This window comes from Tenrec ecaudatus, chromosome 1 (genome assembly GCF_050624435.1).
Source record: "Tenrec ecaudatus isolate mTenEca1 chromosome 1, mTenEca1.hap1, whole genome shotgun sequence".
Taxonomy (NCBI): Eukaryota; Metazoa; Chordata; class Mammalia; order Afrosoricida; family Tenrecidae; genus Tenrec; species Tenrec ecaudatus.
In genome coordinates this window covers 309,860,129-309,882,746 of record NC_134530.1, presented here as the reverse complement: position 1 = coordinate 309,882,746, position 22,618 = coordinate 309,860,129, and the positions used below count along the sequence as shown (strand labels likewise).

General features: G+C 45.7%; 1 protein-coding gene across 2 annotated transcripts in view; it reads right to left on the bottom strand.

The window, feature by feature from the left end:
* The window catches only part of SLC35F3 (solute carrier family 35 member F3), a 546,340-nt gene that overhangs the window by 172,991 nt on the left and 350,731 nt on the right, over nt 1-22,618 (bottom strand). The window contains exon 1 of one of the 2 annotated variants that reach the window (XM_075532781.1): nt 4,594-4,669. The exons of the other annotated variant lie outside the window; for it this stretch is intronic. Coding sequence (XP_075388896.1) covers nt 4,594-4,669 — 76 coding nt within the window. Of the gene's footprint in view, nt 1-4,593; nt 4,670-22,618 lie in introns of those variants that run through there. 2 annotated transcript variants of the gene reach the window in all.

The window sequence follows — 22,618 nt, the reverse complement described above, 5'->3', positions numbered from 1 at the left end:
GGGCAGCTTGAGGAGATAAAGTGAAAATTATAATGATAGGTGCAAACAACTAGAACTAGAAAGCCTCAAAGGAAGAAACATGCTTAGCATATCTTAAACTAAAAGAGCTAAAGAAAAAATCCAATATTTTGAGTTGCAATATTGAAATATTCTATGGATGAACTAATGAAGGATGCAAGAAGCAGCAAAAGAAGATGAAGAATTTATACCAAGTCACTGCACCAAGAATAACTAGTTGACATTCAACCATTTCAAGAGGTAGTATACGAGCAAGAACCAATGGTACTGAAGGAAGAAGGCCAAGCTGCATCAAAGGCATTAGTCAAAAACAAGAATGAATTGATGAAATACCCATTGAAATGTTTCAACAAAGTGATGAAGCATTGGAAGCACTCACTGGTCTGTGCCAAGAAATTTAGAAGGCAGCTACTTGGCCAGTTGACTAGAAAGGATCCATATTTGTATTTATTCCAAAGAAAGGTGATTCAAGAGAATAAACAAATTATAGAACAATATCACATGCAGGTAACATTTTGTTGAACATCATCCAACAACTACTGCAGCAGTACACTGACAGGGAACTTCCAGAAATTAAATTCAGGTCAGATTCAGGAGAGGACTTGGAACAAGGAATGTTAGATGGATCATAGCCGAGAGCAAAGAATACCAGAAAGATGTGTCCTTATGTTTTATTGACTAAGCCAAGACATTATACTGTGTGGGTCACAACAAATTATGGCCATCTTTGAGAAAAATGAGAATTCCAGAACACTTCATTGTGCTCTTGGGGAGCCTGTACATAGATCACGAAGTAGTTGTGTGAAGAGAACAAGCAGATGCTACTGGTTTAAAATCAGGAAAGGTGTGCATCATGGGCATATCCTCTCACTACATTTATTCAATCTGTATACTGAGCAGTTAATCAGAGGAACTGGATTACATGAAGAAGAATGAGGCATCAAGACTGGAGAAAGTTTTATTAACAACCCGAAATACGCAGATGACACAGCCTTGCTTAACTGAGAGTGAGGAGAACTTGAAACATTTGCTGAGGAAGATCAAGGATTTCTCCCTTCAGTATGGATTACAATTCAATGTAAAGGAGATAAAAATCCTCGCAATGAGACCCATAAGTAATGTCATGATAAACAGGCTAAAGAATGATGTCAAGGGTTTCATCTTTGGTACACAGTTCATGCTCGTGGAAGCAGCAATCAGGAGGTCAAATGATGCCTTGAACTGGGTACACCTGCTGCGCAGGAGCTCTTTAAAGTGCTGAAAAACAAAGACGTGACTTTGAAGACTAGGGCGGTCCTGAGGCAAGCCATGGAATTATCCACTGCCTCATATCCATGCGAAAGCTGGACATTGACTAAGGAAGGATGAAGAAGAACCCATGTATTTGAATCACGATGATCAAGAATACTGAAAGCATCATGGACTGCCTAAAGAACAAACAAAATCTATCTTGGAAGATGTATAGCCAGGATGCTCCTCAGCAGCAAAGACAGCAAAACTTTGTCTCAGATACCTTGGGCATATTAGCAAGAGAGACCAGTCCCTGGAGAACGACATTATGTTGGTGAAGTACCGAGGCAGGGTAGAGGGAGACCTTGGACAAGATGGATTGACCACACAGCTACAATGCCGGGATTAAATATAGCAACAACTGCGAGGTTGGCACAAGGCTGGACAGTGTTTTGCTCTGTTGTAAACAGAGGCACCAGGAGTCAGAACAAACTAGATGGCACCTAACAGCCACCGCTACCTCCTCTTCCAGGGGTGTCTAGCGGATGCATACTGTTAACGTGCTAGGTTAATAGCGAAACTTGGAGTTTGGAGTCCACCCAGAGGCCCATCAGAAGAAAGGCCTGGCATACTTCTGAAAAGCAAGTCACTGAAAACCCTCTGGAACACAGTTGTACTCCGACCCACATAGGACGAGCAAGAGTTGAATGCCAGGTACACAGCAACAGGTTAGCATACTCAAAAAAAGTAACTGTGGGCTTCCTAATAGTGCTGAAAGATTCTACAGAAGCGTCTAGATCAGCGGTTCTCAACCTGTGGGTCGCGACCCCTGGGGGGGGGGGTTGTTGTCGAACAACCCTTTCCCAGGGGTCGCTGGATTCATAACAGTGGCAAAATGACAGTTATGAAGTAGCAATGAAATAATTTTATGGTTGTGGGGTCACCACAACATGAGGAACTGTATTAAAGGGTTGCGGCTTTTAGGAAGGTTGAGAACCACTGCTATAGACACTGTCCCCACATCTCTGAGAGCAGCAAGAAGATTTCCTGCAGAAGCAAGGCTGTTTGAGACTGCGGTTGGACATGCGTTTGTGAAGCATGACTATTGTGAATTGCTCTATGTTACTAGGCTTGTCACATACCTGTGCCTCGCTGCATTCTCCAACAATACGTTAAAAACGATGATTATTAGTATTATCATTTTACAGATGACGAAACTGAGGCTTAGCAGGTATGATTTATACAGATTACTCTGAAAAAGTGGCAGAGCCTAATCTCGATGCCTAATTGGCTCAATTCTCAATACAAGACACTCTGTAGTATCCAAGGACATTAGTGTGAAAATGTTGGCTAAAAGGTCAAGTGTTAAGACTCAGGGCTCATCTGACAGCTACCCTAAGGGCCCAGCAGCGGAAAGAGGATTGTCATTTTCAGTCTCTGATCACAAATCCCCAACCGTGGCCCCAGGGTCATTCCTGTGTCTGATGATTCCTTACTGCCCCTTCTACCACCTCTGAAGCCACAGTGCGCAACACAAGTGGGCTCACCATTCTCGGCCAGCCCACTGAGCTGAAGCCTCATCTGGAAAGACCTACACGGGGTCAGGCTGCGCACAAAGTAGACTCTTCTGCTTAAGAGCAAAGCTGCCTTGCTTTTCTGAAGAGGCAGGGAGGGGGCAGCTTCCGATTAGGAATCCATGAGTGAGCAGACCCTGAAGCTTCCCTCAGGGAAACACATAGCCAGCCTTTGCCACAACTTGCACATACTTCCGGGGGCCATCTTTTCCCCCGCAGTCTGGAAGATGACTTGAAGATGGAAACAGCTCTTGGAGAGGCCCCTTGTGTACCAAATTCAGGGGATGTGGATAATGCTGATTTTGATGGGTACGGAAAGGAAACAGTCACACGAGGGGAAAACAAGGCAAGACAAAACAAGACAGAAAATAATTAGACTACCGGTCTGTGAAAAATGTTCTTTTTTCTGAAGAAAAAGGAAAGCAGGGTGCTTGAACCAGAGGATGAGCCTCTTCCCGTGTTGCCCCCTGTGAGCTCTGAGGTCTCCAACAAATGCCCATCTTCGGCGGAAGGTCTGTGCTGAGATCACCTGCTGCTTTCCAATCCTCTGTCTTGGCCTCACTGGTCTAAGTCCTGACCAAATAAACAGGAAACCACAGGTGGGACACAGAACCCTCCAATGCCACCATCTGGAGGTCCCACGTGGACAGCAGAGGTGTGGAGGTGTGGCCTATTCCAGAGCCCGAAACCACTTCACACACCTCTTGCACTCAGGAACTGCTGAGGGCAGTTCCTGGGACACAGGCAGGTCTGCTCTCCTTCCACTGGTGTCTACCTGGCCAAGGACTCTGACTGAGTGACAATCATTCCATCTTATTCTCCTGGGAGTTGGATGGACCCTGAGATTAGTTTCTCTCATCTCTAACCCCTTCCCTGGCTTCTCAGTTCTAAAACAGCCCCTTCCCTCCACTCCAATAGAGGAAAAGCTTATGCATTCTCCAGTTAAGTCTGTGGTCTCTATTTTGTGGCCCTTCCTGGCCTCCTTGGGTGGGGCAGTCTCATTTAAAAGGAATGACCGCAGGACAGGACACAGTCTGGCGCCCTCCCAAGGGTTTGCGAAGGGACGGGTTTACAGGATGGCGTTAGCTTTTTAGAAGATGCAAGTGGTTACTTATGCGACCTCATCAGCACCAGGAGATTGCCTACCGACCAGTCCCCACAGAGCCATTTCCTCTCCCTTGAGCGCACAGAAGACTCCCGAGGCAGCGAGATTTATCTACCCTAGCCTCACCATCTGTCCTAGGTCCACCAGGAGGAACACCCCCTCTTAGGGAAGGGAAGAGGGTGCTCTAAAACCCAGGCAATCTAAGTGTGTGGGGGTGGGGTGTAGGGGGGCGGCAATTCTCGGTTTCGTAGCTCCCCCTCCTACCCAGCTTGAAAGGGACTCAGGATAGGCCACGCCGCCAGAGCGCAAGGCGTTAGGTGATAGGTCTGGGCCGCATTCCAGCTAGAACTGCGGAGCTCCGGCACACCCACGGCACCCTAGGAGCCCACCAGACCCCGCACCAGTGCACCCATCGCTGGGGTGTGCTGGCAGCCAAGGCGCCAAGTTACCCAGCCCACGCAGGCCGCGCTGGGCACTGCACTGCAGACAGCTCGCTTCCTTGGGGGCGCAAACTGAGTGCCAGCATCCACAGCAGCAGCCAGAGGGCCCGGTGGTGGGCGGGGACCTGGGCCCCTCGTTCCCGGATAACGTCGTCCCCCCTGGGATGCAGTGACCGCCTGCGTGCCCCGAAGCCCCCACGCTTCCAAGTCTGACAGCGCTCGTTACCTTCCACTTTGGTGAGGGTAAGCACCGGACTGTTGCAAGCGCTGAGCGGGGCTACCCTGGCTGAGTGCTTCTTCATGGTGAGACGTCCGCTCCCCACCGCTGCTCCGCCGATCGCCTACATCCTGGAGCCGGCCGAGCTCTCCCTTGCTCTCGGGTTCGCAGCGAGGCAGGTCCGCGCTCCTCCGTGGGAAGGTGGCAATGCGCTCGGGCCCCGGGTCAGCCCCGGCGGAGCACCGCTTTCGCGGGCGCACACCGACGACCTACAGCCGCGCGGCCCCTCCTCTGCGAACCTCGCCAACGCGCAGCCACACTCCAGACACAAGCGCCCTTGCTTTGGATGTTGAGGTTGCTGCAAACTACCACGTCACATGCAAATCCCTGCCCGCTCCCGCCCTGTCTCACCTGCTCCACCCCCAGCCCCGGGAAGCGGAGCCGCACAGCAGCGGGGCGTCTCTGGGAGCCCCAATCGGGACTGCAGATTGGGGCAGCGGGGAGGGTCTCTCCACTGGCCCTCTGCCCTGATTTCAGACCAGAGAGAACTGCGGGCTTCCTTTTCCATAAGTTCGGGGTGGGCGTGGGGTCTGGGGTGGGGTAGGGGTTGGGGGACCGGGTGTTTGCCTTTGGAAGAAGCGTTACCTCTTCTCTCTGCCGAGGATTGAATGATTATTGCCTTACATGGAGAATCGGGACAAAAGCAAAGGTACCCACATTGGAGATTCCGCCGCATCTAAGGGGCATTATTGCAACTGACTCTGTGGACCACTCTTTTTGGGGGGAAGGGAGTAAGAAACGGCATCAGTGCAGATACAGGAAACCAGCGCTCGAGGTGATTTCCACTCAGTCCCCCAGCTGCCCTCCACAGAGGGCACCCGGATCGGAAGTGCAGGGCGCTCAGTTCCTGCGAGACACCAGTGAGTGTCTTGCTGCAAGGGCAAGCCTGGCTCTTGCCTCCGAGGCACCGCTTTGCGGCTGGGCGCCCCCCCCCTTCCCCCCCCCCCCCCCCCCCCCCGCCTCTGGCTGAATGAAACGCGAGCTTCACAAGGCCAATGACACGTTTGGAAAAGCCAGGACCCACTGACTGCATCACTGGCAGAGAGGATCAGGGCGACCACCAACCAACTCTCGAGGAACGTGTATCCTATGACAGTGCACCCTGGAGTACTCTCTACCGCCTCCCTGCAGGCCAGCAGGAGAAAGCCTACTATGCACACAGGTTCAACCATCAGTCTGGTGATTCTCCCCTCACCCCAGCCCCCCCCGCCCCGCCCCCCCCCCCGTCATGTGAAGGTATAATGGTGAATCAGGGTGGATTCTGTCCTTATTCAATTTCTTATCCAGAGTTTCCTACCCTCTAATTCGACCTAGATCAATCCCTAGCTTGGCGGAACAATTCCACAGTAGGGATCCCTGGGTGTAGGAAGCATGAACACGCTCAGCTGCTCACCCAAAGGCTCAGTTTGAGTCTCTCTGGAGGAGCCCTGGTGATGTAGTGGTTACACGTTGGTTGCGATCCGCACGTTCGGCAGGTTGAAACCACTAGCAAGAGTAAAGATTGGACTTTCTACTCCCATAAACACCTATGACTCAGCATTGAGTAGATGGCAGTGAGATCAATTTCTGAATAGTCAGTCACTGCTAACCTTAGGGAACAATTCTACTCGGACACACTTCCGGTCATCATAAATTGGTGTTGAGCTGATAGCAATGGGTTGGCTTGACGTTTAGCAGGTGTTTTCGGCTGCGTCTACCTGAACAGCTCCAGTTACCTGGCAGAAGTAGCTTTCTTGCATATTCTTGATGTCAAATGCTATGTGATGAGCAACCACGATGAACAGAATAGCTCCTGGGTCTCCCTTTATAAGCTTTGGCTCGTCAAGGTCGTTCCCCAGTCACTACACCCAAGTTGAGATTTATGGGATCCCTGCAGAGCCCTCCAGCTACATACTTGTCTGCAAGCCCAGGAGATTATTCAAATAAGCCATACTTTCCTTGGAAAAATTAAACATCAGTAAACTTAATCTGAAAGGAGTGTTTTTAGCATAATATTCCTACATATTGCTTCATAAAAAACGAATTATTATAATTTAACAACCAAAACAAGTGTCATAACAATGCCATTCTTTGCACTTACTATGTATAAGGGAGTGTGTTAAGTGTTTTACACAGATTATTTTCTACTCACCAAATTAGATACGATCACTGTGAATCCATTTCATAGATGAGGAAAGCTTTAGGGGGTTCAATAAAATGGAAAAGGTCACAGGGTGAGTCATTGAGAGGGTAGGGGTTTGAATCAAGTCTGAATGTTTCAAACACCTGAGCTTATAATCACCAGCTTTTTGTCCTACAATTTGTAAAGGTGAATGCCCAAATTCCTCACATTCATTCCAAGTCAGGTGAGACAGAAATGCCAGATAACTGATCATGGTACCTTTGAGTTTAAATGCTATGTGATAGATTTCTTCATGTTCTGGCTTCTGTGAGCACCTGGAAGGCCTGCTCTTGAGCATGTTTGGGTCTCCTGCTGCCCTGCAAATATGATTGTGTGCACACTTATCTTACTGGGCATGTTACAAATAAAAACATGCAATGAATATTTATCTTGTTTTAAAAATCAACTATGTATTGCAATGTATGTACCAGCTAAATAAATACCAAAACAAAATAAACCCCAAAGCAGTGTTGACCAGTTGATACCAACTCATGGTCATTCCATGTATCCATAGGAGAACTACTCACTGGCTTTTGTGGTGGGGGGTGGGGGGGAGTGGTTCCACCTCACTCTCTTCCTTTTAACAAACTTGATTGTACAGCTAAAGAAATGTGTGTGTGTGTGGGGGGGGGTCAGGCACAGATGGGGAAAGAGTAAGACCCGCATCAGAAACTTCCTGAACACGCAGATACCAGGAACATGTATGTCTAACAGTTATTAACCTCCTGTGACCGGGGAAAGACATTTTGTGATCTCATGACTAGCCCCCGACACCCCTTCCCCAAGCACATACTTTTGCAATGATATACTGTAGTCAATCCTTGCAGCCTACATATACGTTTAAACCAATCCTAGGGAAAGCCCAGCTTTGAGATGTCTTGCCTCTTGCTTCTCTGATTGCGTATTCTTCAACCAAAGTGTCTTAAAACAAAGTTTCTGATATAACCTATAAAATGTGCCCTGTGTTCCATGCCGTTCCATGGTTTAAAGTGCGCCTCGATAAATCTTTTTACTTCGAGTCTGAATTTTTTAACTTTTTCTTTAAATACGAGTACAAGTTTTTCCTCATTACCAACTATTACAAGATCGTGGTTCATGTGAACTCGGATTGTGTTCCTTATTAGGGGCATTAGCTGAGCAAATAGCTCGGTCCTGTCTGTCTGCTCTGAGGATGTCTGCTTACAGTGCCAACTATGCAAAACAATCCATGGAGATTAAAATCACCTACTTCAGACACTAACTTGTGTGGTGGATAGCAAATCCCATTCCCCGTGGCAGCGGTGTGCCGTAGAAACCCGTTTCTTTCCATATTCAGTGTGGACCCCAGTCACTCTCCAGCCTTTCTCACTCTTCTCCTCAGCCACCCTGGGGCTTGCTTAGCATGTACTGACCACCAGCCTAGAAGTCCAGCAGAGCTCTCTGGCCATCCCATGTCACAAACCACACCCCAAGCTGGGAATTTTCACTACTCCCTCAGGGTACCAGCTGCAACCTCCAGAGTCCACTCCCTACCCCACCCCCACCCCATTTCCACTGGGCGGACTCCTCCTGCTCCTTTGGGGCTGGTAATTCACGGTAATGAGTCCCAGAATTCATGGAGAGTATACTAGGCTCACTACAGATTTATTACAACCCAAAGGGATCAAAATGGAGAGGACTCGCAGCATCGATAGATATCACAGTGCTGTGATAGCTTCACTCATGCCTGGTCACCAACCAAGGGATGTCTCCCATCTCCATCTTCCAAAGCCTTTCTTGCCTTCTTAAAGGTAGCCCTGTGTTACACAGCATGGTCTGCTCTGTATTTGGCCTGGTCTTGTACACTGGTTACTCTCTTTAACGGTTCTGAAGTTTCTCTTGTTCTTTTGCCCTGTATTAAAAATGTTGGAAATCTGAAGTAGAGAAGCGGTTGTTGAATTTCAAGGTTTTTTTTAAGTGAATGGACTTCATTCTTCAGTGTAAGAAAAGCAGTCATTGAATGTAGTCTGCTTAATTTTGTTCTTTCTTTTAAAGACTAAATATCCAAGATGGTGACTGCAAAGATGCCTCATGTGGAAAACTTCATAAAATAAATGGTTCCACTATGGAAATAAAATTCCTCCTTTATCGAATAACCAATGGTCTAAAGAGTGTATGATTTATTTAATTGGGCTAAAAAGGCCTTCTAAAACAAAATGTTGGTAAAATATAAGTTGTAGTTCTGAATATTAATTAGATGATATGTATATGCATTTGTTTACTTAAAAGCTTAACTTTGATTTTATAATGTGTTCGCTTATGAATCAAACTGGCTTATAACAAATTTAAGGTCAAAATCTATAAATTATCTGCTACATAATGGTCAAAATCTATAAATTATCTGCTAAACAATATGTACTTATTTGTATGTTTCACAGGTCATTTTTATGCATCAAGCTGTTTAAAACAGTGAAAAAGTTTTATTTTTTAAGTTTTTATAAAATTAGATAGAATTTAGTAGATTCTAAGAACAATTCTAGTGAGCACAAGAAAACCTCTCTGCCTTTTTATCCATCTCTTCAGGAAGCAGAGAAACCTGTTAGTTCAGAGCAGCCCTGGCTGCAGTGGTTAAGGTAACTGCAAGGTTTCAGGAGCTGCAGTCTCAGAATTCCTTCCCCCCCTATCCTGATTCAGAACTGACTCCATGGCAGTGAGTCTATAAATTACATCATGGTTAATTTGTAACAATAATCGGTTCAAGTACATAGTAATTATCAAGGACATAGTGCGACTGAAAAACAACAGAAGGTTTAATAATATAAATAAGATGTTATATTCGAAACTGGTAAGAGTTGTATATAATATTACTTTTGGAGACTCAGGGCCTGGACTGGCCCAGACTGACCCTGTGACACTGAGGCAATACACTAAAAGCGTGCGACACAGCAACCATGGGAGCAGAGCAGGGAGCCCCTGAGGTAGCACAAAGGACAGATTCTGGGGCTAGAGCATGGTACCCCATTGGACCTGACTGAAGGACACGCCTAGAGATCAAAAATCAGACCCTGAGCTATTTACAGGTTTTTCTTTCTTTTTAAAGATTTTTTCTTTTAATTAACAAAAATATTTACTTTTGGGCTGATGGTCTTTCTGACTTTTGATTAATCTTGTGAATTTCCCATTAAGTCTTTCAAACTATATGTACTTAAATGTGTATTTTGAGATGGCTTAACCTTTTCCATATTGACCTGTGTCACCAACAAATAAGCCTTTGCTTTTGTAGACACATTAAGATGTTTATAAAAATTTTCGGCAGCCATGAACTTATGAAAAGTTGGAACCCATCAGACTAAATCAAAATTTGTAGAAATCTAAAAGATGACAAAACACAGGAGTTAGAGCGAATACTAAGAGTCAGAGATCGAACCCACTACTAAATGTCGAAGTTCTTTATGTGGAAATAATGTAGGCCACTTAAAGGTATCTCCGTATGAGAGTAACTATTTATAGAAGGTCTGCTATAAATTGATCCATTCAGATCTGAGTAAAGCTATTATACGCTGAAACACCGTAGACATCCAACCAGTGTAACATTCAAAAGATCACAATCATTTAGGTCAGCATAAATATCACCCAGTCCCCCTCCCACCACAAGCCATCAGTTCTGATGCGTGCCAAGTATTATCCTGCAGAAGCTGAGGATCCCAAAGACAGTTGTCTGCCACAGAGAAATACCTCTATCCAGAATGTAATATTCCCTCAAGAAAAGGGCACAACACTAGTCAAGGATGTCCTTTAGGTTGGCGCCCAGGACCCTGCAGCTTAAGGAATTGTATTTAGTGGAAGACCCAATAGCAGGCATATCTGGAAATGACGTGCCCAAAAGTGAAATACACTTTCCTAAAACAAAACAAAGAAATCTCCTTCTCCTTAATTGTCAAGTCTTGCAATGAAACTCTATACTATACTCCTCTCAATAAATATCTGCACCAATAGTAATTGCTCCTCATTGGTAGGACCCAGGGTATATGGGATAAGAGCAGCTATCACTGGTTTTGACACAATAGGTAGATTCAAGCTTCAATTGTTTTCATTCCTGAATAAGAATGGGAATAACATGAACAAGACTGCTCTTACCTATAGCCTCTGTCAATGATCCCACGAAAGTAACAGTAGTCAAAGTCAAGGACCTTACGCAAATGCTAAGAATAGAGGCATGGTTTCAGAATGCTGTGGGATATAAAATGACTTTCCCCCCAGCTTCTCTCCACCAAATATATGTCAGACCAAGGATACTGCTGGCAACTAATGGTAAATGATTGTCAAGTTCTCTCCCTGAAGGCACCAGTCATCCAGAGCAAGCAGACCCTATTGTCTGTCCCGCCATTGGTGGGTCTCATTCCCTACTATTAAGGACAGTGGATTGCTTCCCCTGAAAGCTTAGACTGAATCAAGTCTCCAGCTCAAGGACAATCAAGGTTAGGTCACCATCATGAATCTAGGATCTGCCCATCTTGTAAACGTGTATCCTTAATCCTTTCTCTTCCTGTAGCATGTACACCTCTAGATCACCCCCTTCCCATTAATGTATTACCCATAGTACCACCCCTTCTGGTGACGTATGTGTTTACCTGTAATTAGAGAGCTTACACGCACCCCAAAGATATATAGGCCTTGGTTAGAAATAAATTGTTCTCTCTCTCTCCTGCCCTCCTCTCCTCCCGCATCCCCAAAAGGACCACCAAGAAGGGCTGAGATGAACATGGTACCATGAAATGTGTGACTCTTTCATTTACTTTCTCTCTCTTATTTTTTATGGTTTTACTATAATCTTTACATATCTTAACCATATGATTGCACTTACAGGCCCGATGACAGTGTGAGGAGCTGGTTTCCTCCACAGGATGTGAACGCTTAGATGGAATGGATTTAACCTTTTTTTTCTCCTACCTGACTCCCCCACCAAACCTTTCTATTAGTAGCTAATCCAGACAGCATACCATTTCATAGTTCAATCACATCAAGCAGTGTTGTACAATCACTATCACTATCAGTTCCGAAATATTTTCTTCCTTGATATCAGCTCCCCCTTACCTCCCCTACCTCCCCTGCTTTCCTCTCAGTAACCTCTATTCTAGCTGTTATCTCTGTCTGTAGATTCACCTCTCCTGGGTTTCATATACTGAGAAACATAGAAAAACACATAACATCAAGAGGCTACCAACAATGACAAAAGAGAGTGGAGAGAAACCCCAATATGAAAACGAACATAGAAAATATGAAAAACAAAACAGATCAAGCACAAAGTATATCAGAAAGGAGATCAAGTGACAGGGTTTTAACTGTTCAAGTAAGATTTATCATTTTCATCTACTGTAGTCGTCTCTCCAATATGCTATGATAACCAGGTTATTCCCATCCCTCAGTTATTTTAGAGGGAAATCATCAGAGGCTTATTCCCTGTGTAGATTCTGCAAATGTATTTTGGTCTTCCACTGTCATCTGTAGCCTTCTGCATACCAGTATCTCACAGTTTAATCTCTAGTATTATTCCCTCCTCCTGATTTGATTACATTATTTACACAGATTAAATATTCTGCGTGTAATTTTAATAAAAGTGATGGTTACGCTTGTGCCACAGGCAGACCAGAGGCTTAAATAGTCTCTCCTCCACTTGGATGGACATCAGATCCAGAGGACATGAACTGTATGATGGCTCAATTCCAGAGTCCCGAAGCTGGAAGACATCAAAGCTGCAGGTCAATATTGCTACTATTCCCTGAAAGCCAATGCCATGTGGGTCAGCCCCCAAAGGCCATTTGGTCCCCAATGAAGAGTGACAATTTCACTTTGTGCCCTTCTAGGTCTGGGTAGAGTTCACTGTTTTGGGGGAACCTGACAGGTGTGGTAAACTGAGGGATTGGATGAGAATTTAATGCAGTTAAATCTTCCATGCTCATAATTAGCGGTCTGGAAAACCCTCTTTCGTGGGGAAAGACACTCAGTTATTAGATATAAATAAATCTTAATATACATTCATGTGACTGAACACAGTCCCTCCCCAAACCCCCCATATAGGAACTGCCATAAAAGATGAACCATTTCTGCATCTGGCTGTTCCCTGTGCCTGAAGGTTATCTGTAGATAAGAGCAATCAGGTTCTATAGCCCAACCCACGGTAAAATGTAGCAAACCTTCTTCTGACATCTCTTGCTAATATGGATCATAGATTGCTCCCCTGGGGAGGAATGAGAGGGGTTCAAGGTCAACTAGCATTAGGTCAAGACAATGAGTTATTTCATCGCTTATTCCAGTGGTTCTCAAACTTCTTCTTAATGCTGTGACCCTTTAATATAGTTCCTCATGTGTGGTGACCACTCAACCATAAAATTAGTTTTGTTGCTACATAATAACTGTAATTTTGCTACTGTTATGAATCAGGTGACCCAAGTGAAAGGGTCGTTTGACCACCCCCAAAGGGGTCATGACCCACAGGTTGAGAACCACTGGCTATCCATTCACCATGTAGTATGTTCACTGTATGACATGTATGCCTTTTGAAAGATCTGTAAGCACCATTGTATATATACCAATTGAAAAATACATTCATTCTCTTGGTCCTGACATGGGACAAGGAGCTCTTGTGCCCTACTGTCTGCCTGTCTGTCTGTATTATTTTCCATAGTTGAAAAGTTGCTCTAAGGACCCATTCAACTGCTGGGACCTGTACCCCAGCAGACAGAGTGCAGTGGATGCTGATCATTCAAGCAACTGGAAAATCAGTCTCCTCCAGTCATCATCTAGCAGATGTCTGGTTCGTAGGAGGGGTTGATTGAAACCCTCCCAGAAAATTGGATTGGCACCTGTGCTTTGCTGCAACTGGCCATCCCTGTTACCCTAGCAATTCTCCCCTCCCATAGGAAAAGGAATTTAGGTCCTCAAGGATCTTTCGATCCTCATGTGTACATTGATTCTAGAGGAGGTCACCTAGGAACCCCAGATAAATTTAAAGCAAGGAATCCGATAGTGGCAGATCGTTGTTCTGAATCTGCTCTGTTCTGGTGGTCCACAATAAAGGAAATGTAAACTGGGCAAATTACGTATATTATAACCAGCAAGGGTTCGTCAGTGATATCCAAGTTAAAGTTATAACTAAACATTTAGGGCCCACGAGCAACATGGCATGGGAAAATCGCCTGGATTTAGACATGACATGGAAAAGGAGGTGTCTGTGTGATCATCAAAGTCAAATGTTGCACCTACATCCCCAGCCACACTGTCCCTGATGGGACTATCACCAAAGCATTGCACGCACGGCTTCACAACCCTATTCAATGAGTTAGCTGAAAATTCAGGAATAGACGACTCCTTTCCAAAGCCTAATAGGAGGAATGGTTTGGCAAATGGAAAGGGCTCATGACCCCTGTGCTAACATTTCTAAAGGTTGTTATAGGAACATTCGTTCTACTGGGATGCAGTATCATTTCCCTGTATCAGAAATTTAGCTCAATGATGTATCCAAACCATCCTCAGCCCACACCCATCTCCTCCTTATACTCGATCTTTCACCTGGAGTCCTATGACCAGCAAAGTCAGCAATTGCTAGCTAAGTTTGAGGAGAAGAGTGAAGAAGTGTGTATTAGTCTGGGTATGTTAGAGAAACAAATCCACAGAAACTCAGGTATAAGAGAGAGTTTTACATAAAGATTAAGTGTGCATCAAGAAAACATCCCAACCCAGTGTTGCCCAAGCCCACAAGTCCAACATTAACCCATATGTCCAATACAAATCCACAAAGTCCTCCTCGATCTCACAAAACAGACACAATGATGCCAACTGCAAGAGGAAAGCCGGGTCAGTGAATGTGTAAGCATCTCAGAGCTGGCAGGGGTCTCCACATGGCTGTTCCAGCACCCAGGGCTGCATCGGGGTAGGTCCATATGGCTTCTCCTCAGGGATGTCTTGCAGGAAGTGCGTTTTGCCAGCTGAAGTAGGGAACTGGCTAAGGCAGATGCACCCTGGTCTGACCATCAGCAAGCAAGAAACCGGAGAACCAGAGAGGTGAGGCTCACCAAGCCATTTATTCCTCTGCCCTTCAATTAACCCCACATTTGTTTATCGGCCAGGTTGGCACAATAAACTACCTCAAAGTGTAACCTTAAAGAAAAAGTCTGGGGGGAGCAGTAAGTGATCCAAAATCAGTAGCAAGAAGGGTGTGAGTGGCCTGGTAGGGATTCAGCAAGGTCAAGGTAACTGAGAGAAATTACTGAAACCCAAATGAAGGTTGAGCATGACAGTGGGACAAGAGGAAAGTAAAAGGAAATAGAGGAAAGAACTAGGAGACAAAGGGTATTTATAGAGGGCTAAAGACTGGAATGTACATATGTAAATATATTTATATGAGTGTGGGGAAACAGATCTATGTACATATATTTAGAGGTTTAGTATTAAGGCAACATATGGACATTGGGCCTCCACTCAAGCACTTACTCAATGCAAGAACACTTAGTTCTAATAAACTGGCATTCCAGGATGCACACATTCCCAAAACGATTGCTGAAGAAAAATGTGAGCATAAGAAAGCTGTCGGTGCCTGGCTATCAAAAGATATAGCATCTGGGGTCTTAAAGGGTTGAAAATAAACAAGAGGCCATCTAGCTGAGAAGCAACAAAGCCCACATGGAAGAAGCACACCAGCTTGGCTGACCACGAGGTGTAGAAGAGACCAGTTATCAGACATCAAAGAGCTAAAAACCATATCAGTGGGTGCCCACCTTCCTGACACAACTACTGAAGACAAACATGTGCATAAGCAAATGTGTTTGCTGGAGTTTTTTAAAGGCTGCTGGGACCACCCTGGGGGAGTCTAAAGGTCTGCTGGGAGTTGCATTGTAAAATGGCTTAGCTATAAGGGAGAAACTGGGGATTTAATGTTTGAAAAAACCCACAAAGCCAAGAAAGGAGAGTATTTACTTAGTTGGCAGTTAGAGGTCCTTTAGGACCTGAAGTCTGTCCAGAGTTCATCCCTGAGTGGTGGGGGTGAGGCACAGGCAGGAATAGACGATGGTGGGAGGAGAGATACTTGTGCCTTGGAGGCAGAGACTCTAATGCATAGAAGGTAAGAAGTTAAGGAGCTGGGCTGTGTTTGCCTTAGAACTGTTTAAGGAGGGGCTGCAGGTAAAGGCAAACAAACACTGAGAGCTGGGTTATGGGGGATGGTGGAAAAGGGGTCCTTTAAATCAAGGACTGAAAAAATGGGTAGTGGAAAGGGGGAACGTGGGACAAAAGAGTCTAGGAGTTGGGAACTACTGGGTGTATGGGGATAACAGCTTGGTTAACGAGGTGCAGGTCCTGGACCAAGTGATAAGGACCATTTGGTTTCTTTATTGGTAAGATTGGAGTGTTGCAGGGAGAGTGGGTAGGAGTAATGAGGTTGCTAGTAAGGAGGTGCTTTAGGATGGGTCTTTAGGCCTTTGCGGTGAGTTACTGAAATGGGGAACTGAAGCCAAGATGGGAAAACAGCGGGGTCCTTGAGGCATATAAGAACTAGACAACACTGAAAAGGGGGGGAAAGGCATGGGTAGCCGAGGGAACAGGGCACTAACCCACACAGGCAGAGGGTGTTGATTGTGTTTCCACAGGGAAAGAGGGACCACACTTCAATCCGGAGCTCCAAGACAAGAACACGCTGGGAACGGATAGAGAGGCCTGGGGGCCAGCCCAATTACCAACTAAGTGGACAGCTCCACCCTGCCCCGCAAGAAGAATTCACTTCAGAGGACGGCACTGAAGCTACAGATCAAGGAGAGGCACACAGGAGCCAACGAGGTGGGGAAGGGGGAAAAAATAGAGTAAAGCTTGCCTTACCAAGCCCGGAGGACAATGTTTCTGCTCAGAGCAGCAATGCACAGAGATGACCACAGGGCCGGCCCTACCACAGGACACAGCGTACCACTAGGGACAACACTGGAGATACGCAGAGGGAACTGTGCCTGCCCTGAGCCCACTCTGCCAATGCCAGTCACTGGGTTTTGCTGTTGTTGTTGCCATTTGTTGTTGTAGCAATTGTTTTACTTTCTATTGTTGCTTCATTGTACCAAGTCTTGTGTTGGTGCATGTCTACCTGGAAGGGAAGACAGTTCCAATTCCGGGGAGACTTGGGAGAGGGGGAGGGGGAGGAAGGGAAGTGGGTGTTAACAAACCCAGGGACAAGGGGAACAACAAGTGATCCAAAAAGAGTGGCAAGGAAGGTGTAGGAGGTCTGGCAGGGCTGACCAAGGACAATGTAACCGAGACGAATTAGTGAAACCCAAATGAAGGCTGAACATGTAGCACAACAAGAGGAAAGTACAAAGAAATAGAGGAAAGGGCTAGGAGGCAAAGGGGCATTTATAGAGATCTATATGTACATAGATCTACTTCCCCCTCATCATATATAAATGTAGTTACATCTGTGTATGCCTGTATTTAGGTTTAGTATTAACGAATCAGATGGACAGTGAGCCTCTACTCAACTACTCCCTCAACACAAGAACACAGGGTGGTGCTGGGTCTGGAACCAGGCATCACGGGCTGACTCTGCTCCATGCAGCTGTTAAAAACCTTGAATGCCATATTCATTAAATCTCAGACCGGGGTTTGAGGGCCTTCCTCTGCCTTTTTAAGCTTTTTCCTAATGTCCAGGTTAACTGGGCGATAAAATGGGTAGTGAGGACTGTAGCCCCAGTTAGGGAAGCTGGATCTAAGGGAGTGTATTGGGTTAGAGCAGAGGTTCTCAAGCTGTGGGTTGTGACCCCTTTGGGGGTCAAACGACCCCCTACAGGGGTCACCCGATTCATAACAGTAGCAAAATTAAAGTTATGAAGTAGCAACAAAAATAATTTTATAGCTGGGGATGGGGTCATCACAACATGAGGAACTGTATTAAAAGGTCGCTGCATTAGGATGGTTGAGAACCACTGGGTTAGAGCATCAGTTAAGTGGCTTTGGAAGGTGGCTGGATTCTCCGCAGGCTTTGGAGTGATCTCCCTCCTAAGTTTATTAAAATTGACCTCCATATGGGAAATGGCCTGGAGCCCAGCTAGGAAACACTGAAGCATTTTATCGTGGCAGGTACGACTGTCCTTGCCTGCTTGAGTGGCAATTCAATAACCCCAACCAGGTTCTTGTCTGGGATCCGCCTCATTGCCAGCTGGCCTGTCAGGTCGGTCAAATGAACCTGGTCGGCAAGCTGCTGAGCAACGAGAAAAACATGTTTCCTTTCATCTGCGGTTAGGGTAGAGGAAAGGATGACAAAAATATCATGCCGGGACAAATTATAAGCTTGAGTTAAATATCAAAACTCCTTAATATAGGTGGTGGGATCATTATAAAGGAGCCAAAATGCTTTTCAATCTGAGATAAATTCGTGAGAGAGAAGGGGACATGAACCAGAACCACTCCATCAGTGACGCCCACTTCCCAGAGCAGAGAGAGGGGAATCTGCGATCCCTTTGCTTGCTAACCCGCTGAGGTGAGTGCAGACTCAGGATCACCAGGCAAGATCAAGACGGGTAGATCAGGAGCAGAGGACTTGAAGGGCTCTGGGTGGCTGGAATAGGGAGGAGGGCTAGTGGAGTGTGGGGGGGGGGGGTTGAGGAGAGGTGCTCAGCCTGGTCTGAAAAGGTAGACACAAGAGGTGGGGCAGAAGCAGGAAGAGAGGGGGAATTTTCTCTAGCCAAGAGGACTTGAGTAGGGGAGCAGGAAACAGAAAGACAGGAGTGTAGAGAAAAGGCCTGGACATACAGAACCTCGGACCATTTCTCTTCTTGGTCCTTTGGCAGAAATTATTTAAATCGGTTTAAAATATTGAAATCAAAAGTCCCTTGTTTGGGCCACTTAGATCCGTTATCCACATTGTACTTTGGGGCCACTCGATCGTGGAAAAAAAGGTGAGGTGCTTTGGAAGAATGTCTGGTGTCAGCCCATTTAGTGAGGTTGACCAGGAGGCACCCTAGCTGTGCCCAGGGGTTGATTTTAGAATTTTTATTACCCATGGCTAATCTCTGGAGAACAATAGTCAAGGCCAAAGGACCAGCGTCCCAGTCGTTTACACTTGGCTACGGATAGAATTAGGAGGACCGGAGGGCTGACATGGATGTCTCCACTGCCACCCTGTGACGGTCGGAAAAATGAAGGGCGATCTGTGAGGTGGCCACGCATTTAGGGACAGAGAGGCTGGCGGGGGTCACCAGAAATAGACATGGGTTGGGACTTACCGTCTGTGCTGCCAGACCTGAGCGCAAACGGGAGAGGAGGGCTTCCTGAAACTGCTCTGGGCAGTTATGAAGGGGCTCCCTCCTCCTGGGTTTCCAGCACCATGTATGAAGTTCGCTGCAGAGATAAACCGAGATCAGGCCAGAAAGAATGAAAAGGGGAAGTTTATTCTGTACTTCCCGGGCAGGATTCATGGACTCCAGCAGGGAGTCAGAGATTCTGCTTGCTCCCTGGGATGGAGAGGAGAGGAGAGACGGAGAGAAGGAGAAGGAGCACTCATCTGTGGTGGAGAGCAAGTTTTAAGCTAGTCTGGGGGGGAAGGGGGGTAGAAGCCTCAGGTGGGTAAGGGGGGTGGGTAGAAGCTGCAGGTGGGCAAATAAGGAAGGGGTAGGGGTTGCAGCTGCAGGGCCTATAACGGCTTCCAACCATAAAGATTCCAAGGGACTGTGATACCTTAATCTTTCTGTTTGAGGCCAAGGCGGAAGATGGCTCATTGACCAGCAGCCCTCTGGAGTTATCTGCCTTGGTATGATAGGGGCAAGCAGGCTTTTTCTAATGTCTGCGGACTGATACCTGACCCAACAAATAGTATCTATCTTACGGGATCTTAAAGGAGTTAATATCTATAAAGTGCGTATAACAGTACCTGGCATATAGTTAGCCTTCAATATATACCAAACTCTCTGCCATTGAGTCCGTTATGACTCAGACTAGCCATTGTGTCCTGTCTCTCCTACCATGTTCCTTAATGGGGAGGAACCATCATTTATTTATTTATTTTGTATTTTTCTATCTGAATGCTGAGCAAATAATCCAAGGAGCTAGAGAAAGAATGTGGCATAAGGATTGGAGAAATGTTTATGAGCAACCTGCAATACACAGATGATACAAACTTGGATGTTGAAAGCAAAGAAGACTTGAAACACTTACTGATAAAGACCACACTCCAGCAAAGGACATTTATAGAGGTCTAGATAAAGGCATGTACATATGTAAATATATTTATACATGAGGATGGGGAAATAGATCTATGTGCATATATGCATAGGTTTAGTATTAAGGTAGCAGATGGACATTGGACCTCCACTCAAGTACTCCCTCAATGCAAGAATACTTTCTTCTATTAAACTGGCATTCTATGATGCTCACCTTCTCAACACAATCGCTGAAGACAAAGTGGGTGAATAAGCAAATGTGGTGAAGAACACTGATGGTGCCTGGCTATCAAAAGATATAGCATCTGGGGTCTTAAAGGCTTGAAGGTAAACAAGTGGCCATCTAGCTCAGAAGCAACAAAGCCCACATGGAAGAACCACACCAGCCTGCATGATCATGAGGTGCTGAAGGGATCAATTACCAGGCATCAAAGAACAAAAAATCATATCATTGTGTGCTCACCTCATTGATACGATCGCTGAAGACAAATGGATGCATAAGAAAACGTAGCAAAGAAAGCTGATGGTGCCCAGCTATCAAAAGATATAGCATCTGGGGTCTCAAAGGCTTGAAGGTAAACAAGTGGCCATCTAGCTCAGAAGCAATAAAGCTTACATGGAAGAAGCACACCAGCCTGTGCAATCATGCAGTGTCAAAGGGATGAGGTATCAGGCATCACCAGAACAAAAAAATCATATCATTGTGAGTGAGCGGGGAGTGCGAAGTGGAGACCCAAAGACCATTTGTCGGCCACTGGACATCACCTTACAGAAGGGTCTTGGGGAGGAGATGGGCCAGTCAGGGTGTGATGTAGCAAAGATGAAACATACAACTTTCTTCTAGTTCCTAAATGCTCCCTGCCCCCACCACTATCATGATCTCAGTTCTACCTTACTAATTTGGCTAGACCAGAGAATGTACACTGGTATAGATAGGAACTGGAAATGCAGGGAATCCAGGGCCGATGATCCCTTCAGGAGCAATGGTGAGAGTGGCAATATGAGAGGGTGGAGGGAGGGTCGGGTGGAAAGGGGAACCGATTAGAAGGATCTACATATAACCTCCTCCCTGGGGTACCAACAAGAGAAAAGTGGGTGAAGGGAGACGTTGGACAGTGTAAGATATGACAAAATAATAATTAATAAATTATCAAGGGTTCATGAGGGAGAGGGGAGGAAGGGGAAAAATGAAGAGCTAATGCCAAGGGCTTAGGTGGAGAGTAAATGTTTTGAGAATGATGAGGGCAATGAATGTACAAATCTGTTTTACACAATTGATGTCTGTATGGAGTGCAATAAGAGTTGTATGAGCCCCTATTTAACAAATTAATTTAAAAAATTAAAACGAAACAAAAAAACTCCAGCCTTCACTGAGGATTATAATTCAATGTCAAGAAAGCCAAAATTCTTACCATTGGACTAAAAGACAGCGAAATAATCAGAGAAAAGATTGAAGTTTTCAAGGATTTCCTTTTCCTTGGGACCACAATTAACAGTCAGGGAAGCAAGGCAGGAAATCAACGGACATGTCTATCACACAAGGTCTCTCTTTAAAGTGTTAAAACCAAAAACAGAATTTTGAGAGGAAGGTATACAGACCCTAAACCATTGTATTTTCAATCACCTCCTATGCCGGGTAAGGAATGAAGAAGCCCAAAGAAGAATTGGTGCATTTGAATTAAGTGTTGGTGAAGTTCATTGAAAGTACCATTGAGGAAATGACTTGGGCACCCATCTCACCTCCCCCGGCTTCAGTAGGAAAGAGAATACAATTTCACAAGACAGAGGTCAGATATTGCCTCCACCCTCCACCTTCCTTAATCCTAGTCTGACACCAACCCTGCCTCCCAGCACTCTACTTCTCGGCTGGGTTCCACAACCCATTGCAATGGTTATGCAGAAATCAACAGCAACATTCAAACAGGTTACATAATCTTAAGGATTCTATTCTATTGCCCACAGCGTCTCGGCTCAGGCATGTTGGTGGGCACGTCTTTCTCTGGTCACATTGTCCCTCAGCTTTTGCTCTGCTCAAGTGTGGCAAAGATTCTGGAGCACCTGCCTCAAGCCCAATAGCACACAGTTTTCTTGGTTTCTTGGTCCGTTGGGCTGGATGGTCTTAAAGGGATGGAATGATACAGTGGCTTCAACTATAAGCTTAAACATAAGAGCAATTGTAAGGCCATCACAGAATGGAGCCGTTTCATTGTGTTGTACACTGGGTTGGTATGTGTCAGAACCAACTTGAAAGCATCCAACAACAATGACAACACTGTTTCTACAGCTCTGGTGGCCCGGAGGCGAAGGACTCAGCTGCAAACTAAAAGACTGGTGCTTTGAACCCACCAGAGAAAGACATGGCCACTATTTCTATCAATGGGTTCAACCTTGGAAACCTTATGCTTCCAAATCAGCATGGGTTAGGTAATGATAGGTAGCCAGAATAGGGACTGAGTGGGGTTGTCTCCCCCGATGCCTGCATAGGGTCACAACAAAGGAGTTGGAAAGAAATCACAAGCACATGAATTAGACGCCTATGGAAAGATCCGAACTGAGCATGCTCACACACAAGCCCCCTAGACCCAGGTGGGAGGTCCACCTGGGTGCACAGACGAAATCAACCAGGTGCATTTGAACTCAGTCAATGAGGTCGGCCAATACCTTA